This window comes from Acipenser ruthenus, chromosome 6 (genome assembly GCF_902713425.1).
Source record: "Acipenser ruthenus chromosome 6, fAciRut3.2 maternal haplotype, whole genome shotgun sequence".
Lineage (NCBI taxonomy): Eukaryota > Metazoa > Chordata > Actinopteri > Acipenseriformes > Acipenseridae > Acipenser > Acipenser ruthenus.
Genome location: NC_081194.1, coordinates 82,468,635 through 82,492,685, shown reverse-complemented (window position 1 = coordinate 82,492,685; position 24,051 = coordinate 82,468,635). Strand labels below are relative to the sequence as shown.

General features: G+C 40.0%; 1 protein-coding gene across 3 annotated transcripts in view; it reads left to right on the top strand.

Annotated features, from left to right (window-relative positions):
- Positions 1 to 24,051, top strand: part of smyd3 (SET and MYND domain containing 3) — a 273,622-nt gene that overhangs the window by 241,763 nt on the left and 7,808 nt on the right. For 2 of the 3 annotated variants that reach the window (XM_034017653.3, XM_034017654.3), the window contains 4 exons: positions 2,918 to 3,020; positions 6,586 to 6,696; positions 17,662 to 17,749; positions 18,256 to 18,430. In XM_034017653.3, the coding sequence (XP_033873544.1) occupies positions 2,918 to 3,020; positions 6,586 to 6,696; positions 17,662 to 17,749; positions 18,256 to 18,430 (477 nt within the window). Of the gene's footprint in view, positions 1 to 31; positions 428 to 2,917; positions 3,021 to 6,585; positions 6,697 to 17,661; positions 17,750 to 18,255; positions 18,431 to 24,051 lie in introns of those variants that run through there. The other variant, XM_059025917.1, reaches the window with a different exon arrangement.

Below are 24,051 nucleotides of genomic sequence, written 5' to 3'. Positions count from 1 at the left end.
AGTTCTACAGGTGCTCTTTGAAGAGGTGAGTCTTAAGGAGGCGCCGGAATGTGGTCAGGGACTGGGCAGTCCTGACATCTGTAGGAAGGTCATTCCACCACTGCGGAGCAAGGGTGGAGAAGGAGCGGGCTTTGGAGGCAGGGGAGCGTAGCGGTGGTAGAGCTAGTCTTCTAGTGCAGGCGGAGCGGAGAGGTCGAGTGGGGGTGTAGGGAGAGATGAGGGTCTGGAGGTAGCTGGGTGCAGACTGGTCAAGGCATCTGTAGGCTAGTACAAGAGTCTTGAACTGGATGCGAGCAGTGATCGGGAGCCAGTGGAGCGAGCGGAGTAGTGGAGTAGCGTGGGCGAAGCGAGGCAGAGAGAACACTAGGCGGGCAGCAGAGTTCTGGATGAGCTGGAGCGGACGGGTGGCGGACGAAAAATCACCACAGTAATAGAATCACAGAGTTATATATATATATATATATATTTTGTTGTTCTGGCTTGCTGGCATATAGATCGCTTTTTTGGACAGATCCATAAGTGTTTTATATTAATCCGTAATCAATCTGTAGGTATGAGCATTCATTGTTTTACTGTAATTTAAACCACGTTAAAAACTGTATATATAAACACACACACACGTGTAAATTATTATGCATGACTATATTATTTATTTTGGTGACTCAGTATATGACAGGTTGAGATTAATTGATACATTTTCAGGTCCTGGTAATGTATAGACTGTCAGCATTAATATACTAAAAAACGTTTTTATTCACGGATATGTAAATATATACATATGCATTTAACAAAAAGTACCTGTAGTTGAATTTCACCAATGAGGAGAATATTGTGTATAAAACAGGCGAGGCTACGTTCGGTATGATTCTGTAGTTACATTGCATAGCACAGCCTATCACAAACAGAGAAGAAATCAGACAGACAGGGTCCATACAACCCCAGATTATTATACTCTCAATCACTTTTCATTACATTTGGAAGTAGTTCTGTGTCTATATATTTGTTGATATATATATATATATATGTGTGTGTGTGTGTTAGTGGAGTGTATACCACATCACTCTGACAATGCATAATTGCTCCAGAAACCATTACAAAAGCATGACATTTAGAAACATAATATTCTTCCTTCTCATAAAATGCACCCACGTCTGTACATTTCACACTTTGTGAAATGCTGTTCTCTCAGCTCATTTTACATCTACACTATTTATACTGAGCTGCACCTTCTGGAAGGTTCTTTCACCTGTCAGGACTTCATAGACTTTCAGTATTTACTTTATTTCACAGAGGCATGCTGTTATCTCAGCTTGTTTTACATCTACACTATTTATACTAAGCTGCACCTTCTGGAAGGTTCTTTCACCTGTCAGGACTTCATAGACTTTCAGTATTTACTTTATTTCACAGAGGCATGCTGTTATCTCAGCTTGTTTTACATCTACACTATTTATACTAAGCTGCACCTTCTGGAAGGTTCTTTCACCTGTCAGGACTTCATAGACTTTCAGTATTTACTTTTGCTCCACTTGTTCAAATTCTGACAGGTGTGAATTAAAACATTTCCGCAGCTTACAAAGATGCTGGGCATTCCCCCTTTTAAACCGAAAACAAACACACGTCAAAGTGACAATTTCAGATACAAAAGCAGGACACTGGGGCTTTATCACGGATGGCTTTTCAGTGCTGGGACAGGTTCTGTGCGATAGGGCAGTGCTACTGCTTCATGTTCACCAGACCGTAAAGAAACAAGCAAATTAGAGTTCATTTATAAACTGTATATATTTCATACATTTAGAATAGACTAAAGGTAGGTTTTACATCAATTAGTACAGGTAATACTCTCAGGAAATAGAAAAGTACTGGTTGCTATATTTTTGTCATGATAATTATGAATTGTTTAGGTTTGTTATGGTCCAGTTCGCTGTGGATCCAGGACCTCAGCCTTCTGCGGTTCACACTTCTGCAAAGTTAACCCTAAGGGTTTTAGTGCAGATCACATGAATTGTAGTCCATTTTCTACAGCTTCTTTGAGCCCAAACTCTGTGATTCTATTACTGTGGTGATCTTTCGTGGTAGCACATTTATGAATGGCCTCATCTTGTTTGTAATTGTATTTTTCATTATAGTCCATGTTTACAAACCGTTTGATCAGATAGGCCATTCCCCTTGCATTATTCCTCCAGGAATAAAAAAAAAAGAAAAGGAAGAGCTCCTTCTGAACACACATTTCAATTAGAAAAGGAAGAGCTCCTTCTGAACACACATTTCAATTAGAAAAGGAAGAGCTCCTTCTGAAACACAAAACAATTAGAAAAGGAAGAGTTCCTTCTGAAACACAACACACTTAGAAAAGGAAGATCTCCTTCTGAAACACAACACACTTAGAAAAGGAAGATCTCCTTCTGAAACACAACACACTTAGAAAAGGAAGATCTCCTTCTGAACACACATTTCAATTAGAAAAGGAAGAGCTCTTTCTGAAACACAGCACATGTAGAAAAGAGCTTCTGAAACACAACACACTTAGAAAAGGAAGAGCTCCTTCTGAGCACACATTTCAATTAGAAAAGGAAGAGCTCCTTCTGAAACACAGCACACTTAGAAAAGGAAGAGCTCCTTCTGAACACACATTTCAATTAGAAAAGGAAGAGCTCCTTCTGAAACACAACACACTTAGAAAAGGAAGAGCTCCTTCTGAAACACAACACACTTAGAAAAGGAAGATCTCCTTCTGAACACACATTTCAATTAGAAAAGGAAGAGCTCCTTCTGAAACACAGCACAATTGGAAAAGGATGACATGATATTTCAGCGTTGTCTACACTGGCGCTTATTGTGCGCTGGTAACTGTGCATGTATCTGTGGATCCCTAAAGAATACACTAATATGAGTTATCTTTCATTTGTTTCCCCAGCATGTCTCTGCTGAACCATGACTGTGACCCAAACTGTGTGATCGTGTTTGAAGGCAGACATCTCCTTCTCCACGCAGTGAAGGCGATCCAGCCGGAGGAAGAGGTAATGACCAGCATTCATTCAGAGCCTTTGCTGCTTTCAACAAAGCTTTGGTTGTGGTGAAGTGGTCCAGTGGTACTTCCAAGCAACTTGTTTAAAGTGTTTTTGTGAAGATAAGCTACTGTATACATCCAGAGCTCTTCAAAACAATGACTGCCCATGCTCCTATTTACTGTACAACACCAATGTGTGCTCAAATGAGTTACACTCAGGATCTATTAGTGCGAGTCAGCGTGTGTGTGCTTTCAGGGTTTTGGGGGAATGCTTTGTTTTTGCATTTGAGCAGGTTTTGTTCCCCCAATTTTTTAAACACAGTTATAAGAGTCACCAGCATTCATAGAAACAACCATTCAAAGAAACATCCATCCATAATAAAACAATGTATACATATTGTGCGTGCATAAACAATTGAAGAAAAGAACTGGTGTTAATACAACAAAATACAAGTCTAGCATAATTCACTGTCCTATAGAAATATTCAATCCCACTGCCACACAAGAGGAGGAGGTTGTGTTCCAAACACACCACTGCATTTGCAAAAAATGTCAAACTCTTCATTAACAAAAGCCCTTGATTGAAAAAGCATATTCACCGGGCACTTGAGTCTGGATCACTGAAGTTCAGGTGAGCTGCTATCCCCAGGGTATTATCCCCAGGGTAGTTCTCATCCCTCATCGGTGGGACAGCAAAGCGACACAATGCCGTACTTCCTGTAGGTCCCCAGTCAGAGAGAGCCATTCTGCATGCCAGACGGGACCCACCAAACTAATGCAGTGCTGTTGAGTTTTATTGAATAGTTTCATAAAACAGGCAAATAACACATGTAATAAGCACAGCACAGTATTTTTAATTGAATATTTTTCATTAAAATATATATATATATATATATATATATATATATATATATATATATATATATATATATATATATATATATATACAGACGTGCTCAAATTTGTTGGTACCCCTCCACAAAAAACGAAGAATGCACAATTTTCTCTGAAATAACTTGAAACTGACTAAAGTAATTGGCATCCACCATTGTTTATTCCATATTTAATAGAAATCAGACTTTGCTTTTGATTTGTTATTCAACATAATATTATAAATAATAAAACAAATGAAAATGGCATGGACAAAAATGATGGGACCACTAACCTAATATTTTGTTGTACAACCTTTAGAGGCAATCACTGCAATCAAACGTTTTCTGTAGCTCTCAATGAGACTTCTGCACCTGTTAACAGGTAGTTTGGCCCACTCTTCCTGAGCAAACTGCTCCAGCTGTCTCAGGTTTGATGGGTGCCTTCTCCAGACTGCAAGTTTCAGCTCTTTCCATAGATGTTCAATAGGATTCAGATCAGGACTCATAGAAGGCCACTTCAGAATAGTCCAATGTTTTGTTCTTATCCATTCTTGGGTGCTTTTAGCTGTGTGTTTTGGGTCATTATCCTGGTGGAGGACCCATGACCTGCGACTGAGACAGAGCTTTCTGACACTGGGCAGTACGTTTCGCTCCAGAATGCCTTGATAGTCTTGAGATTTCATTGTGCCCTGCACAGATTCAAGGCACCCTGTGCCAGGCGCAGCAAAGCAGCCCCAAAACATAACCGAGCCTCCTCCATGTTTCACTGTAGGTATGGTGTTCTTTTCTTTGAAAGCTTCATTTTTTCGTCTGTCAACATAGAGCTGATGTGACTTGCCAAAAAGCTCCAGTTTTGACTCATCTGTCCAAAGGACATTCTCCCAGAAGGATTTTGGCTTGTCAATATGCATTTCAGCAAATTCCAGTCTGGCTTTTTTATGTTTTTCTGTCAAAAGGGGAGTCCTCCTGGGTCTTCTTCTATGGAGCCCACTTTCGCTCAAAATGCGACGGATGGTGCGATCAGAAACTGACGTACCTTCACCTTGGAGTTCAGCTTGTATCTCTTTGGCAGTTATCCTTGGTTCTTTTTCTACCATTCGCACTATCCTTCTGTTCAATCTGGGGTCGATTTTCCTCTTGTGGCCGCGCCCAGGGAGGTTGGCTACAGTTCCATGGACCTTAAACTTCTTAATAATATTTGCAACTGTTGTCACAGGAACATGAAGCTGCTTGGAGATGGTCTTGTAGCCTTTACCTTTACCATGCTTGTCTATTATTTTCTTTCTGATCTCCTCAGACAACTCTCTCCTTTTCTTTCTCTGGTCCATGTTCAGTGTGGTGCACACAATGATACCAAACAGCACAGTGACTACTTTTCTCCATTTAAATAGGCTGAATGACTGATTACAAGATTTGAGACATGTGTGATACTAATTAAAGAAACTAATTAGTTTGAAATATCACTATAATCCAATTATTTATTATCTTTTCTAAGGGGTACCAACAAATGTGTCCAGACCATTTTAGAATATCTTTGTAGAATAAGCAATAATTCATCTCTTTTCACAGCTTCTTTGCTTTATTCTATGACATACCAAAGGCATGCAAGTATACATGATAAAATAGCTTTTAATTTCACCACTTTTCAGGAGGAATGAAGCATTATTTCAATGAGCTGTAAGGGTACCAACAAATTTGAGCACGTCTGTATATATATATATATATATATATATATATATGTATATAATATATATATTAATAATAGATGGTACCACTAAAACCATTTGACATGTTGATACAAATACAAATATTGGCCTTGGAGACTGAAATTCCTGATGAGAATGCAGTGAAACATGTCTGAGGTTAATATAAGTGATCCCTGCAACAGTCTCAGCCACTGCCAGCACCCTGCTATCAACCGTGGCGCCATATTATTCTAATGATTTATTCATATTCCAGCCCATCATTGACCTATCATGGGGCGGATGATAGATGCATCTGCGTTTCTCAGGGGGTGGGCCAGATGCCTGATAAGCTAATAAATCATAGTTGTACTTAATAAACGTGCCATTGAAAGAGGGATTTTATCTTGCTTGCTCCAGTCCTCACCCTGCTGTTTCCAATTACAGCACTGTTTTCTTCAGTATTTACAGTTGCTTTAACCTAACCGGGCCCTGGTCATGTCTGTGCTGCAGCAGATATTATAGGAAGTAAAAGGATGATTGGAGGTTTCCATATCGGAATAGTTCAGCAGGACAAGTCAAGAAGCTGTAGTTGAAAATACTTTGCTTTACTCTGCTTAAATACAAAAAGGTATCATTATAATTATATTGTATTTTAGTACAATCATACCACCCAGTTTTTTGTTAAATGAGTTTTTCTAAACACAAACAGTGCTGTGTTTAACCAGATATTTTACAAAATCAAATAATGAAACATTTTGTGTGATTTTCAACACATTTTTGTGCGTGTTTTGGCTATCACTTAGTAATGGATAAACACAGCCTCTATTTTTCATCTATGTGCACACAACTGGCCACCTATCACCAATCATACAGAACAAAAACACTTACAAAAGATTACAATAATTTGTGGGCTATGTTGTATATACCTACACTGGACCAGTTAACAAACACAATATTTCTTTAATGAAAAATAAGTCCCATTTGATTCCCAATTCCATTGTCTGCCTCTCTCCTCCAGCTCACTGTCAGCTATATTGATGTATTGGTGCCTACCCTGGAGCGACAGACACAGCTGAAGAAGCAGTACTGCTTTCTATGTGAATGTCAGCGCTGCAAGAGCCGAGACAAGGTGAGCACAAGACAGCTTCCTCTGTGTGGCTCCTTCCTGTTCAACACACACTCTGATAACACAGCAGCCCCGCGGATCACTCGGATACTTCTCATCCTTCCTGTTCAACACACACTCTGATAACACAGCAGCCCTGCGGATCACTCGGATACTTCTCATCCTTCCTATTCAACACACACTCTGATAACACAGCAGCCCTGCGGATCACTCGGATACTTCTCATCCTTCCTATTCAACACACACTCTGATAACACAGCAGCCCCGCGGATCACTCGGATACTTCTCATCCTTCCTGTTCAACACACACTCTGATAACACAGCAGCCCTGCGGATCACTCGGATACTTCTCATCCTTCCTGTTCAACACACACTCTGATAACACAGCAGCCCTGCGGATCACTCGGATACTTCTCATCCTTCCTGTTCAACACACACTCTGATAACACAGCAGCCCTGCAGATCACTCGGATACTTCTCATCCTTACTGTTCAAACACTAAGGTACATGCAATAGTATTCCAATGGATACTATTGAATGAACATTAATAAATTATAGCAAATGCTATGAATGGTAGGCAGAATCAATGTTAAGATTTATGGTGGTTCAGGGTTACTGGTTTATAATATCATTTGGTTTAAAAGTTTTTTTTTTTATGTAATACAATATTATTCAAGGATGAGTAATGATATCGTTTACAATGTTCCAAACATCATCATCTTTTTTACCTTAGGGCTGGCAATGACATTCCCGTGGTCAGTGACTAATGCTAATGCAATAATAACTTCTATACAGACTAGCTAGAGCCTTAACCTGGAGATAACCACACTGTGCCAGGTGAGAAGAGCAGTGAGATCCTCAGGCTTGTTTAATCCAGTAGGCCTGTTGATTTTTGCTTATAGTTTTATAAAGTAATTCATCAGTAACATCTTGTGGACTCTATTGAGTTATTAAAATTGAAACCAGCATTGATGCATTGCCAGCTACTGACATATCTGCCTACAAAATGAATCAGAAATAAGTATTGTAACATACACAGTGTGCACGACTGAATATAAAAGCATGAATTAACTACACCTACATTGTTAAATGTCCCAGATATTCTGGTTCTACATGAGCATACTTCCTGTGTTTCTGAGAGAAGGCATTTTTCATCAATCTCACTGTTTCATTAAGTTCTGATTCCCTTTTAGGCTACTGGAAAAAGAAAGTCAAATTGCCATTCTAATAAATTTTGTGTGCCCCAAATCTTAAGTGATGTATGAGTCTTTATCCTGTCGGTCTTTTTAAAGAAAGACCAACAGTATAAAGACTGACAGTATGAGTCTTTATACTGTTGGTCTTTCTTTAAAAAGAGCAAACATGAGGCCTTTACAGATGACAAGGCATATTTGACTGTCATTGTATTGTGTCTGTATCATTAAAGGCCTACCCAAGTACATAATGACAACCACATTAATTAAAAAAGCAGCAATTGTGTGAAAGCTTTCTCTGTGGTGAGATATTGAATAACTGTGGTCCTCTGACAAAGGTTTACCAAGCAGACGTGTGATTTGTGATTACCACGGTGCCCAGAGGTATGTCACTGTTAAAAGCAGCATAAAGGGAACCATTGAGACATTCCCCAGACAGAGCTGGATTCAGAGCTGGATTCAGCACACGGGCATGGGTCTGAAAATACCGTGTCATCACCACAATGTCTGCGGCCTGGGTGACAGCATCTCATTAGGCATTAGCACATGAATAGGAGAATTGTTCCTCTTCTATAAATTGGCGCTTTACTGTATCGTTTGTTATTACAAAATAACTGTTGACTGGTTGGAGTTTGGAAATATGAGAAACTATCCTCTTTTCTCTTTTGTTTTTAAGTAATGAAAGCTATGAGCAGTGGTGGCTGTGGCAATAATATTACCATGTGTTACCCCGGCATGGCCTCCTCTAGTGTGTTACTTGTTAATGTTCTCATGAAGCTCATATTCTGTATAAAGTCATGGAAATGTAATTGTCTTAGGATCTCTGTAATGTACTCTATACAAACCATGGTATGCAAATAGGGAGACACTGAAGTAAACTCCAGTCTTCAGTCTTCACATTTACTCTGCTCACATACAACAAGGGCATAGCAAAGCGAAACCCTGCCAGTGACCAGTGTTGGGAAAGTTACTTTTAAAAAGCAGCCCATTCCGGTTACAAGTTACTTGAATGCAATGTTACCTAGTTACAGTAGCATATTACTTTGAAAACAAATGCAACCGCTTAAAGTTACAAACAGTTACTTCTTAGGAACAGGTTAATTTTACAGAGATTATTTTTTTTCCAGTTTGGTCAGGCTGCAGCTCGAAATAGTCTCTGAAGATCCAGCTATCTTCATTTCCTAGCAGGATGATATGAAAAACTGGGTCATAGCACATGTAAGGTGTGACTTGCTCTCTTGCCTGTCTGAAAAAAGCACCCTTACAGTTACAAGTTACTGAAAAAGGCAATCAGATTACAGTAATGAATTAGTCCCCAACACTGACAATTACACTATCCGTAAATTCAGGTACTGCTCGTGAGTATTCAAAAAGAAAACACAACCCAGCAACAACATTGCATAATGTTACCAAAGACAAGAGCATCGTATTCTACCTGCTTTAGTTTTTCCAGTGTCAGATTAAGCAGCTAAATATTTTAGTCATTATCTTACTTCTACTGTAGTTGGTTGAGTTATGTGTTTTTCTGAACCATAATGGTTTGGTGTTTTTGCACTTTTTTGCTATCTACTCTCGGTAAGTGTCTGTTTTTCTGTCCTTGGTTGGGTTTGCAAATTCTTCCTCTGTAAAGAAAACCTGAGGAAGGGTCATACAGTATTTATGTAATTGAAATGGCAGCTGTAATGAGATCCACCAACTCTTAGATAAATTTAATTGATGCCATTCATTCTTTCAGATTGCACTGCCCTGTACATCATGCTATTGCAGTGCACTGCACTGCCCTGTACATCATGCTATTGCACTGCACTGCCCTGTACATCATGCTATTGCACTGCACTGCCCTGTACATCATGCTATTGCATTGCACTGCCCTGTACATCATGCTATTGCATTGAACTGCCCTGTACATCATGCTATTGTATTGCACTGCCCTGTACATCATGCTATTGTATTGCACTGCTCTGTGCATCATGCTATTCTATTGCACTGCCTGTGCATCATGCTATTGTATTGCACTGCCCTGTACATCATGCTATTCTATTGCACTGCCCTGTACATCATGCTATTGTATTGCACTGCCCTGTGCATCATGCTATTGTATTGCACTGCCCTGTACATCATGCTATTGTATTGCACTGCCCTGTGCATCATGCTATTGCATTGCACTGCCCTGTGCATCATGCTATTGTATTGCACTGCCCTGTACATCATGCTATTCTATTGCACTGCCCTGTACATCATGCTATTGTATTGCACTGCCCTGTGCATCATGCTATTGTATTGCACTGCCCTGTACATCATGCTATTGCACTGCACAGCTGTCAGTTCCAGCCCTGTTTGTGCTTTATTTGAATGACTTGCAGATCCCAGATGGAATGTACTGGGGGTTGTTTGGTTTGTAGGTTGGTGGCGGCTGCTTGTTCACATCATGATACTGGATTGAAAGTCACCTTTCAAAGTCACCTAGTGATTGACGTTGTTTTACACATGACCTGATCAAGTAATGCATGTCACATCTGAACAATAGGAATGTAAACCCACACAGCAGACACACGGACAAATGAACAAGGATATGCTGGCAGCAATACATTACAACAGCACCCATTGTATTAAGCATTTAGGTATTACACTGAAGAAGGTAATTGCTTTTTAAAACTTTATTGTGTAACTCTTTCAACAGTAAGTAGCTTTACAGAATGCTAACCCTAAGTTAACTAATGAAATAGTTGTCACTGTTTTGTATTGCAAAATACATTAAAAGCATATTCAGTATATAGATCTAACCAATATTAGTTTATTGGTCTGTTTTGAGGTGTTACCTTTCCTAAACTGTAGTTATCTTTCATATACATACAGGGCGACATTGTTGGATACAGCTGCTAGAACATCATTAAGTCAAAGAGACTAGATATCTCTCACACACATTTTTACTGAAACCAAAATTATTTTGATTGCAAATCCATTGTCACTGATCAAAATCCCAAATAGCTACTAACATTACTTTTATTAAAGATACATTTTGTTATTGTAAAATAACAAAATGTACAGCATATTCATGCAGGGTGTTGAACCCTGGCCTTGGTGTGCAATAAATAGACAGACAGACGTAAGTGATCCTACCCACGTAATAAACATATCTGTGCAGACAATGATTATACTGCTCTCCAGGGTGCTTTTTAACCCACATGTATCATCTATTAATCATAACTAAGCACTTTCATTTCCAGGATTTGCAATTATACTTGCTGAGGCAAGGAACATACAACCAGTTCCTGACTGTTCTGTATCAGCTAGAAATGAGCTTAACAGGAATGTTTTTAACACTAAATACGTGCAGCTTTAATCCAAGGTATCATCGTGTATGTTTTGTAACATTTGTGATGAGTTTAGTATCTGGGTTGATTGTATGTTTGTACAGTACAGGCAACAACAATGCATGGAGCCCCACACAGCACTGCACAGGCACAGGCACAGTACAGTACAGGCAAAAACAGTACACTGCACAGGACAGTACTGTCTGGTCTTTCCAGTGTGTTCTGTTTTCACACAAACATATATTTTTGAGTCTTATTGATCATTTTTATTGTCAGTTTAATCATTTTTCCTTATTTGATTATGTTTGCTTCTTTTATGCTAATTTACTGCTTGTCATGTTTTAGTTTCTTTTCTGATAGATTTTTTTCCTTCTAAATCACCTGTGCAGATTCTGTTGCAGAGAGAGCTCCAGTAATTTATTTGATACGTCTGGGGCTGCATATAGAGACATTGTTACTAAACAAGAGTGGCCTTAATATTATTGTTGGTGGTAGCCATGGAAATATGGTAGTTAAGTGGAGCTAAAGTTAGGAATGGCCACAATTCAACAGCAGCACTAACCCAACCTCCCCGCAGCTCACCTGGAAAAGACACGGCTGTGTTGCTGGCTTGTTTGGTCTTGTTGTCAGGGCAGTGGGAGGGGTTTGGTGTTTCCGGGTGATTGCTGGCTTGTTCGGTCCTGTTGTCAGGGCAGTGGGAGGGGTTTGGCGTTTCCGGGTGATTGCTGGCTTGTTCGGTCTTGTTGTCCAGGGCAGTGGGAGGGGTTTGGCGTTTCCGGGTGATTGCTGGCTTGTTCGGTCCTGTTGTCAGGGCAGTGGGAGGGGTTTGGCGTTTCCGGGTGATTGCTGGCTTGTTCGGTTTTGTTGTCAGGGCAGTGGGAGGGGTTTGGCGTTTCTGGGTGATTGCTGGCTTGTTTGGTCTTGTTGTCAGGGCAGTGGGAGGGGTTTGGCGTTTCCGGGTGATTGCTGGCTTGTTCGGTCCTGTTGTCAGGGCAGTGGGAGGGGTTTGGCGTTTCCGGGTGATTGCTGGTTTGTTCGGTCTTGTTGTCAGGGCAGTGGGAGGGGTTTGGTGTTTCCGAGTGATTGCTGGCTTGTTTGGTCTTGTCAGGTCAGTGGGAGGGGTTTGGCGTTTCCGGGTGATTAAGCTCAAACGCTTTGATTTGATATTTGCAGGGTTATACAGTATAAACACTGTGCACTAAATGTGCCTGTGACCTTGACATTGGTATTTAACCAGCATGGCTGCCATGTTGAGGTCATGTGATATTTTAGGTTTTTGAATAATAGAGACAGCAGAATAGTTTCACATTTTGTAAACCAGAACTATATTCTGTGATTCACTGTGTTGTCCATCTACTCTTCAACAGGACAGCAACGGGCACACATTTCCCTGTTCTAGTAAGTTCATACACTTTATCCCCTCAAACAGCCCCTCATTTAATATACACAAACCGCATCATTTGAAAATAAAGGGGCTTTGTTTTATTGTTAATTTGCAAACAAACATTAAGGAAACCAAACTCCACATAGGAATGATCAAGTTAGGATTCACAGTAACCCTTAACTAAAGCAATATAATTCTGTTTTAAAGAACGGGATCGCAGGCTTGTGTCTCGGACATTTCACCGCTGTTTGATACTGGAGCTGTCAGTCTTTATGTTGTCTGTTTCACTGCTCTTTGATAGTGGAGCTGTCAGTCTTTGTGTTGTCTGTTTCACTGCTCTTTGATAGTGGAGCTGTCAGTCTTTGTGTTGTCTGTTTCACTGCTCTTTGATAGTGAAGCTGTCAGTCTTTGTTGTGTGTTTCACTGCTGTTTGATAGTGGAGCTGTCAGTCTTTGTGTTGTGTGTTTCACTGCTCTTTGATAGTGAAGCTGTCAGTCTTTGTTGTGTGTTTCACTGCTCTTTGATAGTGGAGCTGTCAGTCTTTGTGTTGTGTGTTTCACTGCTCTTTGATAGTGAAGCTGTCAGTCTTTGTTGTGTGTTTCACTGCTGTTTGATTGTGGAGCTGTCAGTCTTTGTGTTGTGTGTTTCACTGCTCTTTGATAGTGAAGCTGTCAGTCTTTGTTGTGTGTTTCACTGCTGTTTGATTGTGGAGCTGTCAGTCTTTGTGTTGTCTGTTTCACTGCTGTTTGATAGTGGAGCTGTCAGTCTTTGTGTTGTCTGTTGAAGGTGTCGCCTCATCATAGCCTGACAGATGTAATTATTTTCTGCAGATTCATAAGAAAAACATAATGGGCTGTTTCAAGATTCAATGTCTTATTTATATTCTTTTTTGTCGGCTTCTGACTGAGTTTGAAGTACACGTGTATTTATTGTGTTGCTTGTGTTTGTAATTGTTTTATTGTCTAACAGGACCCCCTTGTAAATGAGGCCTCGGTCTCAATGGGTAAATCTGAAGAAATACATTTTAAAAATGAATTAGAAAAAAAAGCTTCACTGTGTATGTCATTGAACATAAGAACATAAGAAGAACATAAGAAAGTTTACAAACGAGAGGAGGCCATTCAGCCCATCTTGCTCGTTTGGTTGTTAGTAGCTTATTGATCCCAGAATCTCATCAAGCAGCTTCTTGAAGGATCCCAGGGTGTCAGCCTCAACAACACTACTGGGGAGTTGGTTCCAGACCCTCACAATTCTCTGTGTAAAAAAGTGCCTCCTATTTCTGTTCTGTTCTGAAGTTTCATTGATGAAACTTCAGTGAGTAACACTATGTTGTATGGCATTGATGAAGCTTCAGTGAGCAGCACTATGTTGTATCTCCTTGATGAAGCTTCAGTGTGTATGTCATTGATGAAACTTCAGTGAGTAACACTATGTTGTATGGCATTGATGAAGCTTCAGTGAGCAGCACTATGTTGTATCTCGTTGATGAAGCTTCAGTGAGCAGCATTATGTTGTATCTCTTTGATGAAGCTTCAGTGAGCAACACTATGTTGTATGTCATTGATGAAGCTTCAGTGAGCAGCATTATGTTGTATCTCTTTGATGAAGCTTCAGTGAGCAACACTATGTTGTATGTCATTGATGAAGCTTCAGTGAGCAGCACTATGTTGTATCTCTTTGATGAAGCTGAAACTGCTCAACCTTGTGTTCTATAGGGACAATAAAGGTCTCATTATTTTGGAGGGAAACATGTTTGTCATATAGATGTGCTTTAACTTGAGTTCCACAGGTCCTCCCTCCTCAACTGCTTCTGAAGTTTATTCATGTGTTGCAGTGCTCTGTTGTAAAGCACTATCCAGAAGAAACATTGTTGCTGTGCTAGAAAGTGTTAACATCTACAAAGCTGCTGGTTTAAATTATACCAATACATGCTTCACTCATTGTGTAACAAGACACGATAAGCATAGCAAGTTAAGTACTGAATAAATTAATCATGTGGTCACAGATCATGCCAGAGATAAACAAGTCTGCTTTATGAGTTTGCTTGTTTAAAGTAAACAGCAGCCAGGTATACAAAACACAAGTCTAGTCTTAGCCCTTTTGTTATTTTTTTTTAATTTAATGTATTATTATTATTATTATTATTATTATTATTATTATTATTATTATCATCTTTATTTTTTGATGGCCTGACAGTTTTAAACAGTTTTTCACATGCAGATGAGGCAGCACATACTGTCCAGTAGAAAAGATGGGTCTATTCCATGTGGAGATGAAGCAGCACATACTGTAGAGTAGAAACACATCCAAGCATTGGAGTGACCAAAAGCAAAGTAAGTCAGACTGAGCTTGTTTAATCTTGATCTCTTTAATCTTACAAACACCTCCATTCCACATGTTTCTAAAAGAAGGGAGAGGCATGTCTGTGGTGCGGCGCAGTGTATTAATCAGCCTCAGAGGGCTGCACTAATCATGCGTGTGCTGGAGTCAGGAGTCATGAAGAGGAACGTCAGACATGCCATCTGACATGCCATCTGTGATGGGGCCAGATATCAGCGATGCTCCATGCAACAGATATCAGCGATGCTCCATGCAACAGATATCAGCGATGCTCCATGCAACAGATATCAGCGATGCTCCATGCAACAGATATCAACGATGCTCCATGCAACAGATATCAACGATGCTCCATGCAACAGATATCAACGATGCTCCATGCAACAGATATCAGCGATGCTCCATGTCACAGATATCAGCGATGCTCCATGCAACAGATATCAGCGATGCTCCATGCAACAGATATCAACGATGCTCCATGCAACAGATATCAGCGATGCTCCATGTCACAGATATCAGCGATGCTCCATGCAACAGATATCAACGATGCTCCATGCAACAGATATCAACGATGCTCCATGCAACAGATATCAACGATGCTCCATGTCACAGATATCAGCGATGCTCCATGTCACAGATATCAGCGATGCTCCATGCAACAGATATCAGCGATGCTCCATGCAACAGATATCAGCGATGCTCCATGCAACAGATATCAGCGATGCTCCATGCAACAGATATCAGCGATGCTCCATGCAACAGATATCAGCGATGCTCCATGCAACAGATATCAGCGATGCTCCATGTCACAGATATAAACGATGCTCCATGCAACAGATATCAACGATGCTCCATGCAACAGATATCAGCGATGCTCCATGTCACAGATATCAGCGATGCTCCATGCAACAGATATCAGCGATGCTCCATGTCACAGATATCAGCGATGCTCCATGCAACAGATATCAGCGATGCTCCATGCAACAGATATCAGCGATGCTCCATGCAACAGATATCAGCGATGCTCCATGCAACAGATATCAACGATGCTCCATGCAACAGATATCAACGATGCTCCATGCAACAGATATCAGCGATGCTCCATGCAACAGATATCAGCGATGCTCCATGCAACAGATATCAGCGATGCTCCATGCAACAGATATCAGCGATGCTCCATGTCACAGATATCAGCAATGCTCCATGCAACAGATATCAGCGATGCTCCATGCAACAGATATCAGCGATGCTCCATGCAACAGATATCAGCGATGCTCCATGTCACAGATATCAGCGATGCTCCATGCAACAGATATCAGCGATGCTCCATGCAACAGATATCAGCGATGCTCCATGTCACAGATATCAGCGATGCTCCATGCAACAGATATCAGCGATGCTCCATGCAACAGATATCAGCGATGCTCCATGTCACAGATATCAGCGATGCTCCATGCAACAGATATCAGCGATGCTCCATGCAACAGATATCAGCGATGCTCCATGCAACAGATATCAGCGATGCTCCATGCAACAGATATCAGCGATGCTCCATGCAACAGATATCAACGATGCTCCATGCCACAGATATCAGCGATGCTCCATGCAACAGATAACAGATACCATGCTAGAGACATGATAGGAAGACTTTGATAGAGACATATATAAAGACATCGATAAAATAAAACTTTCTCTAAATGTATTACTAAGTTCATTTTAACCACTACCATCTTATGAGTGTGTGTTTATGGATCTTCAAGATTACCAATATGAACAGTGTAGAGGCAGACTCTGCTGTTATATTTTAATTTCCCAACCCAAACTTAAAAATAATAGCTTAAAATACTACAACAATAATGTAATTGGCAGCATTGAATGTTCGATGTCCGTTTTATACTTTAGACACTTGGGGACCGCATGCTATTGATTAGTCTTCTGATTTGAAACTAGTAGCTCCCCAGCATTCAGACCTGAGTAATCAATAATACTCATTGATATGTTTTCCATGTGAGACACTTGGGAGTAGAAACGTATTGATTGTCTTTGTTTAGGTGCCCTTTGATGATGTATGAGCTTGTGAGCATGTTTTAAAATCCATACAATATGAATGGGAGAATTTATCAAATGAAGAAAGAAAGCAGAGTGGGTCATGGTGGCACCAAGCCCACATAAATACTGGCATGATGTTTGTATTGTCCTTTTAACATTAGCATATTTTATGTAATACTGTATATCAAATGCACTTTTTGTTTTAGCAATAAACAATTCATCTAGTGCACATTGCATACAAAATCAATCAATGTATTTTTTTATAGCGCCTTTCATGGCCAGCCATCCCAAAGTGCTTTACAAAACGAGCAAAAATTAAAACTTTAATTACAAAAATTCAAATACTGACAATAAAAATATATGACCTGCTTGTTTACTGCAGAGCTGAGTGTTACAGCTATGGTATCTAATTCCCTCTAATAGGAATTATGGATGTGTACACATTGTGTGTGTCGGTGAGTGGTGCGTGCGTCAGTGTGTGTGTTGTGTGCGTCAGTGTGTGTGTGTGGTGTGTTGTGTGCGTCAGTGTGTGTGTGTGTGTGTGAATAAGGTTGCCTGCGTGGATTACCCTTCACCAGTAAGGGGCTCTATTCACGCCTCTGCTGGGTTTTTAGAATGTGTGTGGCACCAGGTCTGTAGCCGACAGTGTGAAGCACGCCCAGCCTCCCTTTCCTCTTTCTGTTGTGTGCAGGATGCTGACATGCTGGCAGGTGAGGAGCGAGCTTGGAACAGAGTCAGAGAGTGCATTGCTAAAGCAGAGGAGCACCAATCCCAGGAACGTATCCTTCAGAAAGACAACCCATAAAACCACTAATACCAATAGGAAATTATAAAACCACTGATACCAATAGGAAATTATAAAACCACTAATATCAATAGGAAATTATAAAACCACTGATACCAATAGAAAATTATAAAACCACTGATACCAATAGAAAATTATAAAACCACTGATACCAATAGGAAATTATAAAACCATTAATATCAATAGGATATATATATATATATATATATATATATATATATATAATCAAACGATTGCATTTCTGCTCCATGCATTTTAGCCTTATTGGAACACAAAGCAGTACATCAATGAATGTGAGGGATCAGCATTGACTCGTTTCTGTCTGAACTGCTGCCTCAACCCAAACACCGTTTGGATATCTATTAAACTTGTGCAAGAGATTCCAGAGACCCAGCGCACACTGTCAACAACAGATGCTTTCATTCCTCCCAGCAGTTGTGTAAAATCATTGTGAGAGTCCTTGACTCTGGATAATAATAGAGTGGGACCAGGTCCTGGCTATGTGCCAGACTGTCATAGATAACAATCAAGATGTTCTCCCAGACAGAAACATCTATCTGCTCAGAATGCTTGACTGCGCCATGGACGCCTGCATTCATCTTTCCCGCTGGGAGGAAGCTGTACGCTATGGCACCAGAACTTTACAGCCATACAGGTGAGTTCTGATCTGCGGGTTCAATAGAGAATGTGTGATCATTTCTATGGTGTGTTCAGTGGGGTCTGTGATCTGTTCATTGAAGTGGCGGATGGAGTGGGGTCAGTGATCTGTTCATTGAAGTGGTGGACGGAGTGGGGTTCGAGTCATGTTTGTTCATTGAAGTGGTGGATGGAGTGGGGTTCGAGTCATGTTTGTTCATTGAAGTGGCGGATGGAGTGGGGTCAGTGATCTGTTCATTGAAGTGGTGGACGGAGTGGGGTTCGAGTCATGTTTGTTCATTGAAGTGGTGGATGGAGTGGGGTTCGAGTCATGTTTGTTCATTGAAGTGGTGGACGGAGTGGGGTTCGAGTCAGATGGGGAAGATGCAGCAGGCACTGAGCAGGTGAGAGCAGGTTACAGCTGTTCTAGCCTCAATGTATTGTAGGCCTATACTGCATTAGCTAAATAAAGGGGATTGATATTGCCTGTGTGTTTTTTGTTTTTCATTTGAGCAATGCATTCTAAAAATAATGTTGTGATTAAATAAAATATAACTTATTTTAATATAATTTCTTCTACATAAAGCCTAAAAATTTAAAGCAGTAACACAGAGTGCAGTATATACTGTAGCACACATAGCAGGCAAGAGTGCAGATCAAATCCAGGGACAGGACTCCAGGTGAGCTTTGCTGACAGACATATCTATTATCTTCAGGTTATTTTTGCTTCAGATGTTGATGGTGCCATTCTGATTTCAGGTTGTATTGTATCAGCTTACAGTACAACCATTAAATCATCTTGGTGTTGACACTGCTGTGTAAATGACATTTATAGTACACTATTAAAATCCAGACTTGCCAAATGCCTTTATTTCCAGCGAATCTTACAGAGAGCTCTTTGTTTTTGTTGCTGTTTATTTAAATGCCATTCATAGGCATTTGTTTTTTCTACACTGTAAGAAACTGATATTTCACACAGCTCCATAGACCTTCCTTCACTGCTTTACTGCCTGGTTACATGGTGTAATAGCACCTCCCCAGTTACTGTATCTACTTATCCAATAAGTCTTTATGGCAGATACGTGTTTAATAAATAAATACAATAAATTCAGAAATACTTAAAATAGCTTTAAAAAGGCTGTCATGCAAAGCAAAATGCAATATGCAAGACTCTGTGGTGATGAATGCCATACAGATGTTGGTCCAGCATACATTTTTGGTAAATACTTTTTTAAGTTATAAATTACAGGAGATTTTACCATCTCTGTTTTAGTGCATGTATATTTTTTAGAACTTATTATCAAATGCTCCATCTTCATCTGATAAAATGGCTGCCATATTATGGTCATGTAGTTTGGTTTCCAGAAGAACTTTTTAATCATTGAGCAGTGCTTTGAAAAATTAGAAACTTCTAACCTGGTCTTAAAAAGCCAAACTACAGACTTGATATAATTAACCAGAACTGTCTTTAACAAAACATTCCTAAAAACAGTCCTTAACATTTTGAGAATAGGGACCATTGTCTTAATATTTGGTGTTGTCCAGTGACAATATTTTAACTGCCACATTGTTTTATCCTTGGGCCATATCAATGGTACAGACTACAGACTTTGAAATACTGTTTTACAGTGGGAACACAGCTGTATTCTACGATTATTTATTATTATTATTATTATTATTATTATTATTATTATTATTATTATTATTATTATTATTATTATTTATTTCTTAGCAGACACCCTTATCCAGGGTGACTTGCAATTGTTACAAGATATCACATTATTTTTACATACAATTACCAATTACAGTTGGGTTTTTACTGGAGCAATCTAGGTAAAGTACCTTGCTCAAGGGTACAGCAGCAGTGTCCCCCACCTGGGATTGAACCCACGACACTCTGGTCAAGAGTCCAGAACCCTAACCCTACTGCACACTGCTGTCTCAGTCAATTCCATTACCAGGTGCATCCAGTAAAAGATTAATGACACAGATCTTATTCACATATCAATTCTGCTTCATGGTCACAAATCATGCCGCTCCCTTACATTGTACCCCTGTGATGCTTTGTTTGGGAGTTTGAGTTTCTGATTTCCATGCATGGCAGTCTGCAGAAGGTAGATTGTTCTACACTTCTTTAAATTGAATTTGAAAATAGGATTATTTCTTTAATATATGTTCTGCTCGTGTAGTGCTTCACTCTAAATTAGTCTCCTGGTTCCCAATAACCTGGAAGCCAATAACCAGTGAAAGAGAGACTAAAATGCAATTCAGATGCATCTATCTATCCATCTATCTATCAATCAATCGATAGACAGACAGACAGACAGACAGACAGATAGATGCATCTGAATTGCATTTTAGTCTCCCTTTTTCACTGGTTATTGGCTTCCAGGTTATTGGAAAGACATTTCTGTATTCAGCGCTGCATATGAATATATCATTTTGCAATCTATTTTGTATTCCTTTAAATCCAATGAAGGAACTGGCCGAAACGCAGAAGCTAGCGCCAACAGAACTATGCATCTGCTGTTTTGGAATCCATCTTAGGACACTGTCACTGAAGTCAGTTACCTACACAGCACTAAACAAACTTGGAGTCCAGCAATAGAGCAGGGAACTTTCCAGGCTTTCCTATAGATCTGTATTTCACACAAGCATAAAAACAGACAAAACATCTTCAAAGGCTCTCTCACAGTCAGGGACCAGATCCTCACTCTTCATGAATGGCTCTCTGAGGGAAAACCTCCCATTGCTGTAAATGTATTGCTTCAGAACCATTTAACATCAGCAGGATCTAAAGAACAAGCGCCTCTCCCTCTGTGTTTCCATGATTCATCAAAGTGCTTCTCAGCGTGATCTGTTCAGCAGCACTATATCTTCAACAGTGAAGTTCAAACTTCAAAACCAGACCCTGGGATAGCACCAGGTGGGTTGCAGTATCGTGTGTATGTCTGGTGCAATATTTGTTGCATCAGGTGAAACTGCTGGAAATGATACTCACTGCCTAATTGGAGGGTGTTATTCCATCATGTATATCACTGAAATGAATGAGTTCAATCAGGTCAAAGTGTCCTAGCATGAGTTCAATCAGGTCAAAGACTGTCCTAGCATGAGTTCAATCAGGTCTAAGACTTTATTTTCTTTGTTTAGCCATTGGTAACCCATATGCCATTACAGTACTTCATAATGGCATGAGTTCGATCAGGTCTAAGACTGTCCTACCATGAGTTCAATCAGGTCAAAGACTGTCCTAGCATGAGTTCAATCAGGTCTAAGACTTTATTTTCTTTGTTTAGTCATTGGTAACCCATATGCCATTACAGTACTTCATAATGGCTTTCAGCCATGTCTTGGGTTCTGCTCCTGTCAGATAAGCAGGGCTGGGCTTTGCCTTGATCTGGATGGGAGGTCTTCAGACAACAGGTACTCTAGGGAGTTGGTGGCTCACCTTGTCTTCAGTGCTAAAACCAAGTCCTCAGCTTTGGGTTTTTTTGTTGTTTATTTTAAAGAAAAGTGTAATTTGTGGGAAAAAAATCTAATAATCAAGTAACAAACAAAAAATGTTAACAATATATACTGAATAAAAAAAGCTATTCAAGACACTATCCCTTTAAATACACACCTAGATACTGCACTGCTGTCTGTCTCTGTGTGGAAAGAGGAATAATAAAACACCTCATCAAGAAAAGCTCTCGGACTGGGGGAGGAATCTGAAGAGTAAACTTTGAAACTTTGGGAGGACCATTGATAAGTGAAATATTTATAGCTTTATGTTTTTATTTTTTCTTCAAATCTCCTTTATTAGGCCTCCACCCGAGTAAATTAATCACCAGCTCCTCCAAGAAGAGCTGATAAAGGAAAGGGCTTGCTAGGATGCACCCCTCACTGCAGTGTGGAGTAGTGTGGAGTAGTGGTTAGGGCTCTGGACTCTTGACCGGAGGGTCGTGGGTTCAAATCCCGGTGGGGACACTGCTGCTGTACCCTTGAGCAAGGTACTTTACCTAGATTGCTCCAGTAAAAAAAAAAAAAACCCAACTGTATAAATGGGTAATTGTATGTAAAGATAATGTGATATCTTGTAACAATTGTAAGTCGCCCTGGATAAGGGCGTCAGCTAAGAAATAAATAATAATAATAATAATAAGTGTATTCTACAGCTGAGGTAAAGCTTGCTAGGATGCACCCCTCACTGCAGTGTATTCTACAGTTGAGGTAAAGCTTGCTAGGATGCACCCCTCACTGCAGTGTATTCTACAGTTGAGGTGAAGCATGCTAGGATGCACCCCTCACTGCAGTGTATTCTACAGTTGAGGTAAAGCTTGCTAGGATGCACCCCTCACTGCAGTGTATTCTACAGTTGAGGTGAAGCATGCTAGGATGCACCCCTCACTGCAGTGTATTCTACAGTTGAGGTGAAGCTTGCTAGGATGCACCCCTCACTGCAGTGTATTCTACAGCTGAAGTAAACAGCAATGACCTGTGTTCTTGCATTTACACTCACTAAAAAAACATCTGTGCCACTAATATACCTTGACCAATAGAACACTAAAGATGTCATCTTTTACATATTCATAAAACACCTAAAGTAATTATGTAGACTAATAATATTAATAATTATCACTCAATATACCTGTTTTATGAGCTACAGTACAACAACAAAACAAACGGAATAAATAAACCTAGACAACATAAATTATTTGCGCAGGCTTACTACCAACACGATTCAAAGAAAAAAGCGAACAAAAATAAACAGCTGAGGGTTGTTCACTGGTCAATCCTGACCCTTGCATCACCTCTTCAGTTAGCAGTCACAGTTGGTTTCTCGCTGCACGATTGGCTGATCTGCATTGTGATGTCTTGCAGCTGGTCATGCAGTACGCTCAGCTGCACAGAACTGCTCAGATCTGAAGAAATCTCTTTAAACGGCACCAAGAGTGCAAAGAGTGCAAAGAAGAGCAACCAGAATTATCCCGAGTTTAAAAGGCATGTCGTATGCAGACAGGCTAAAATAATTGAATCTATTCAGTCTTGAACAAAGAAGACTACGCGGCAATCTGATTCAAACATTCAAAACCCTAAAAGGTATAGACAATGTCGACCCAGGGGACTTTTTTGACCTGAAAAAAGAAACAAGGACCATGGGTCACAAATGGAGATTAGATAAAGGGGCGTTCAGTACAGAAGATAGTAGGCACTTTTTTACACAAAGAATTGTGAGGGTCTGGAACCAACTCCCCACTAATGTTGTTGAAGCTGACACCCTGGGATCCTTCAAGAAGCTGCTTGATGAGATTCTGGGATCAATAAGCTACTAACAACCAAACAAGCAAGCAAGATGGGCTGAATGGCCTCCTCTCGTTTGTAAACTTTCTCATGTTCTTATGTTCACAATCTCTGATTTTATTGGACCGACCTATTAGCACACTGGTGACTTTATTAATATCTATAAATCCGTACTGTACTTTAGGAGGTAAGTGGATACTGTTGATCCTATTTGTTTTATTATAGCCCAAACATTCCACTAAACTTGCACCTTGAATCAAGAGACAGACACTTGCTCATGAAATATATTTACAAGCACCAAGGATCTGAAGAGGTCTATGGAATGCCGGACTGGTTTTTGTTTGTTTAAGGAGTCTA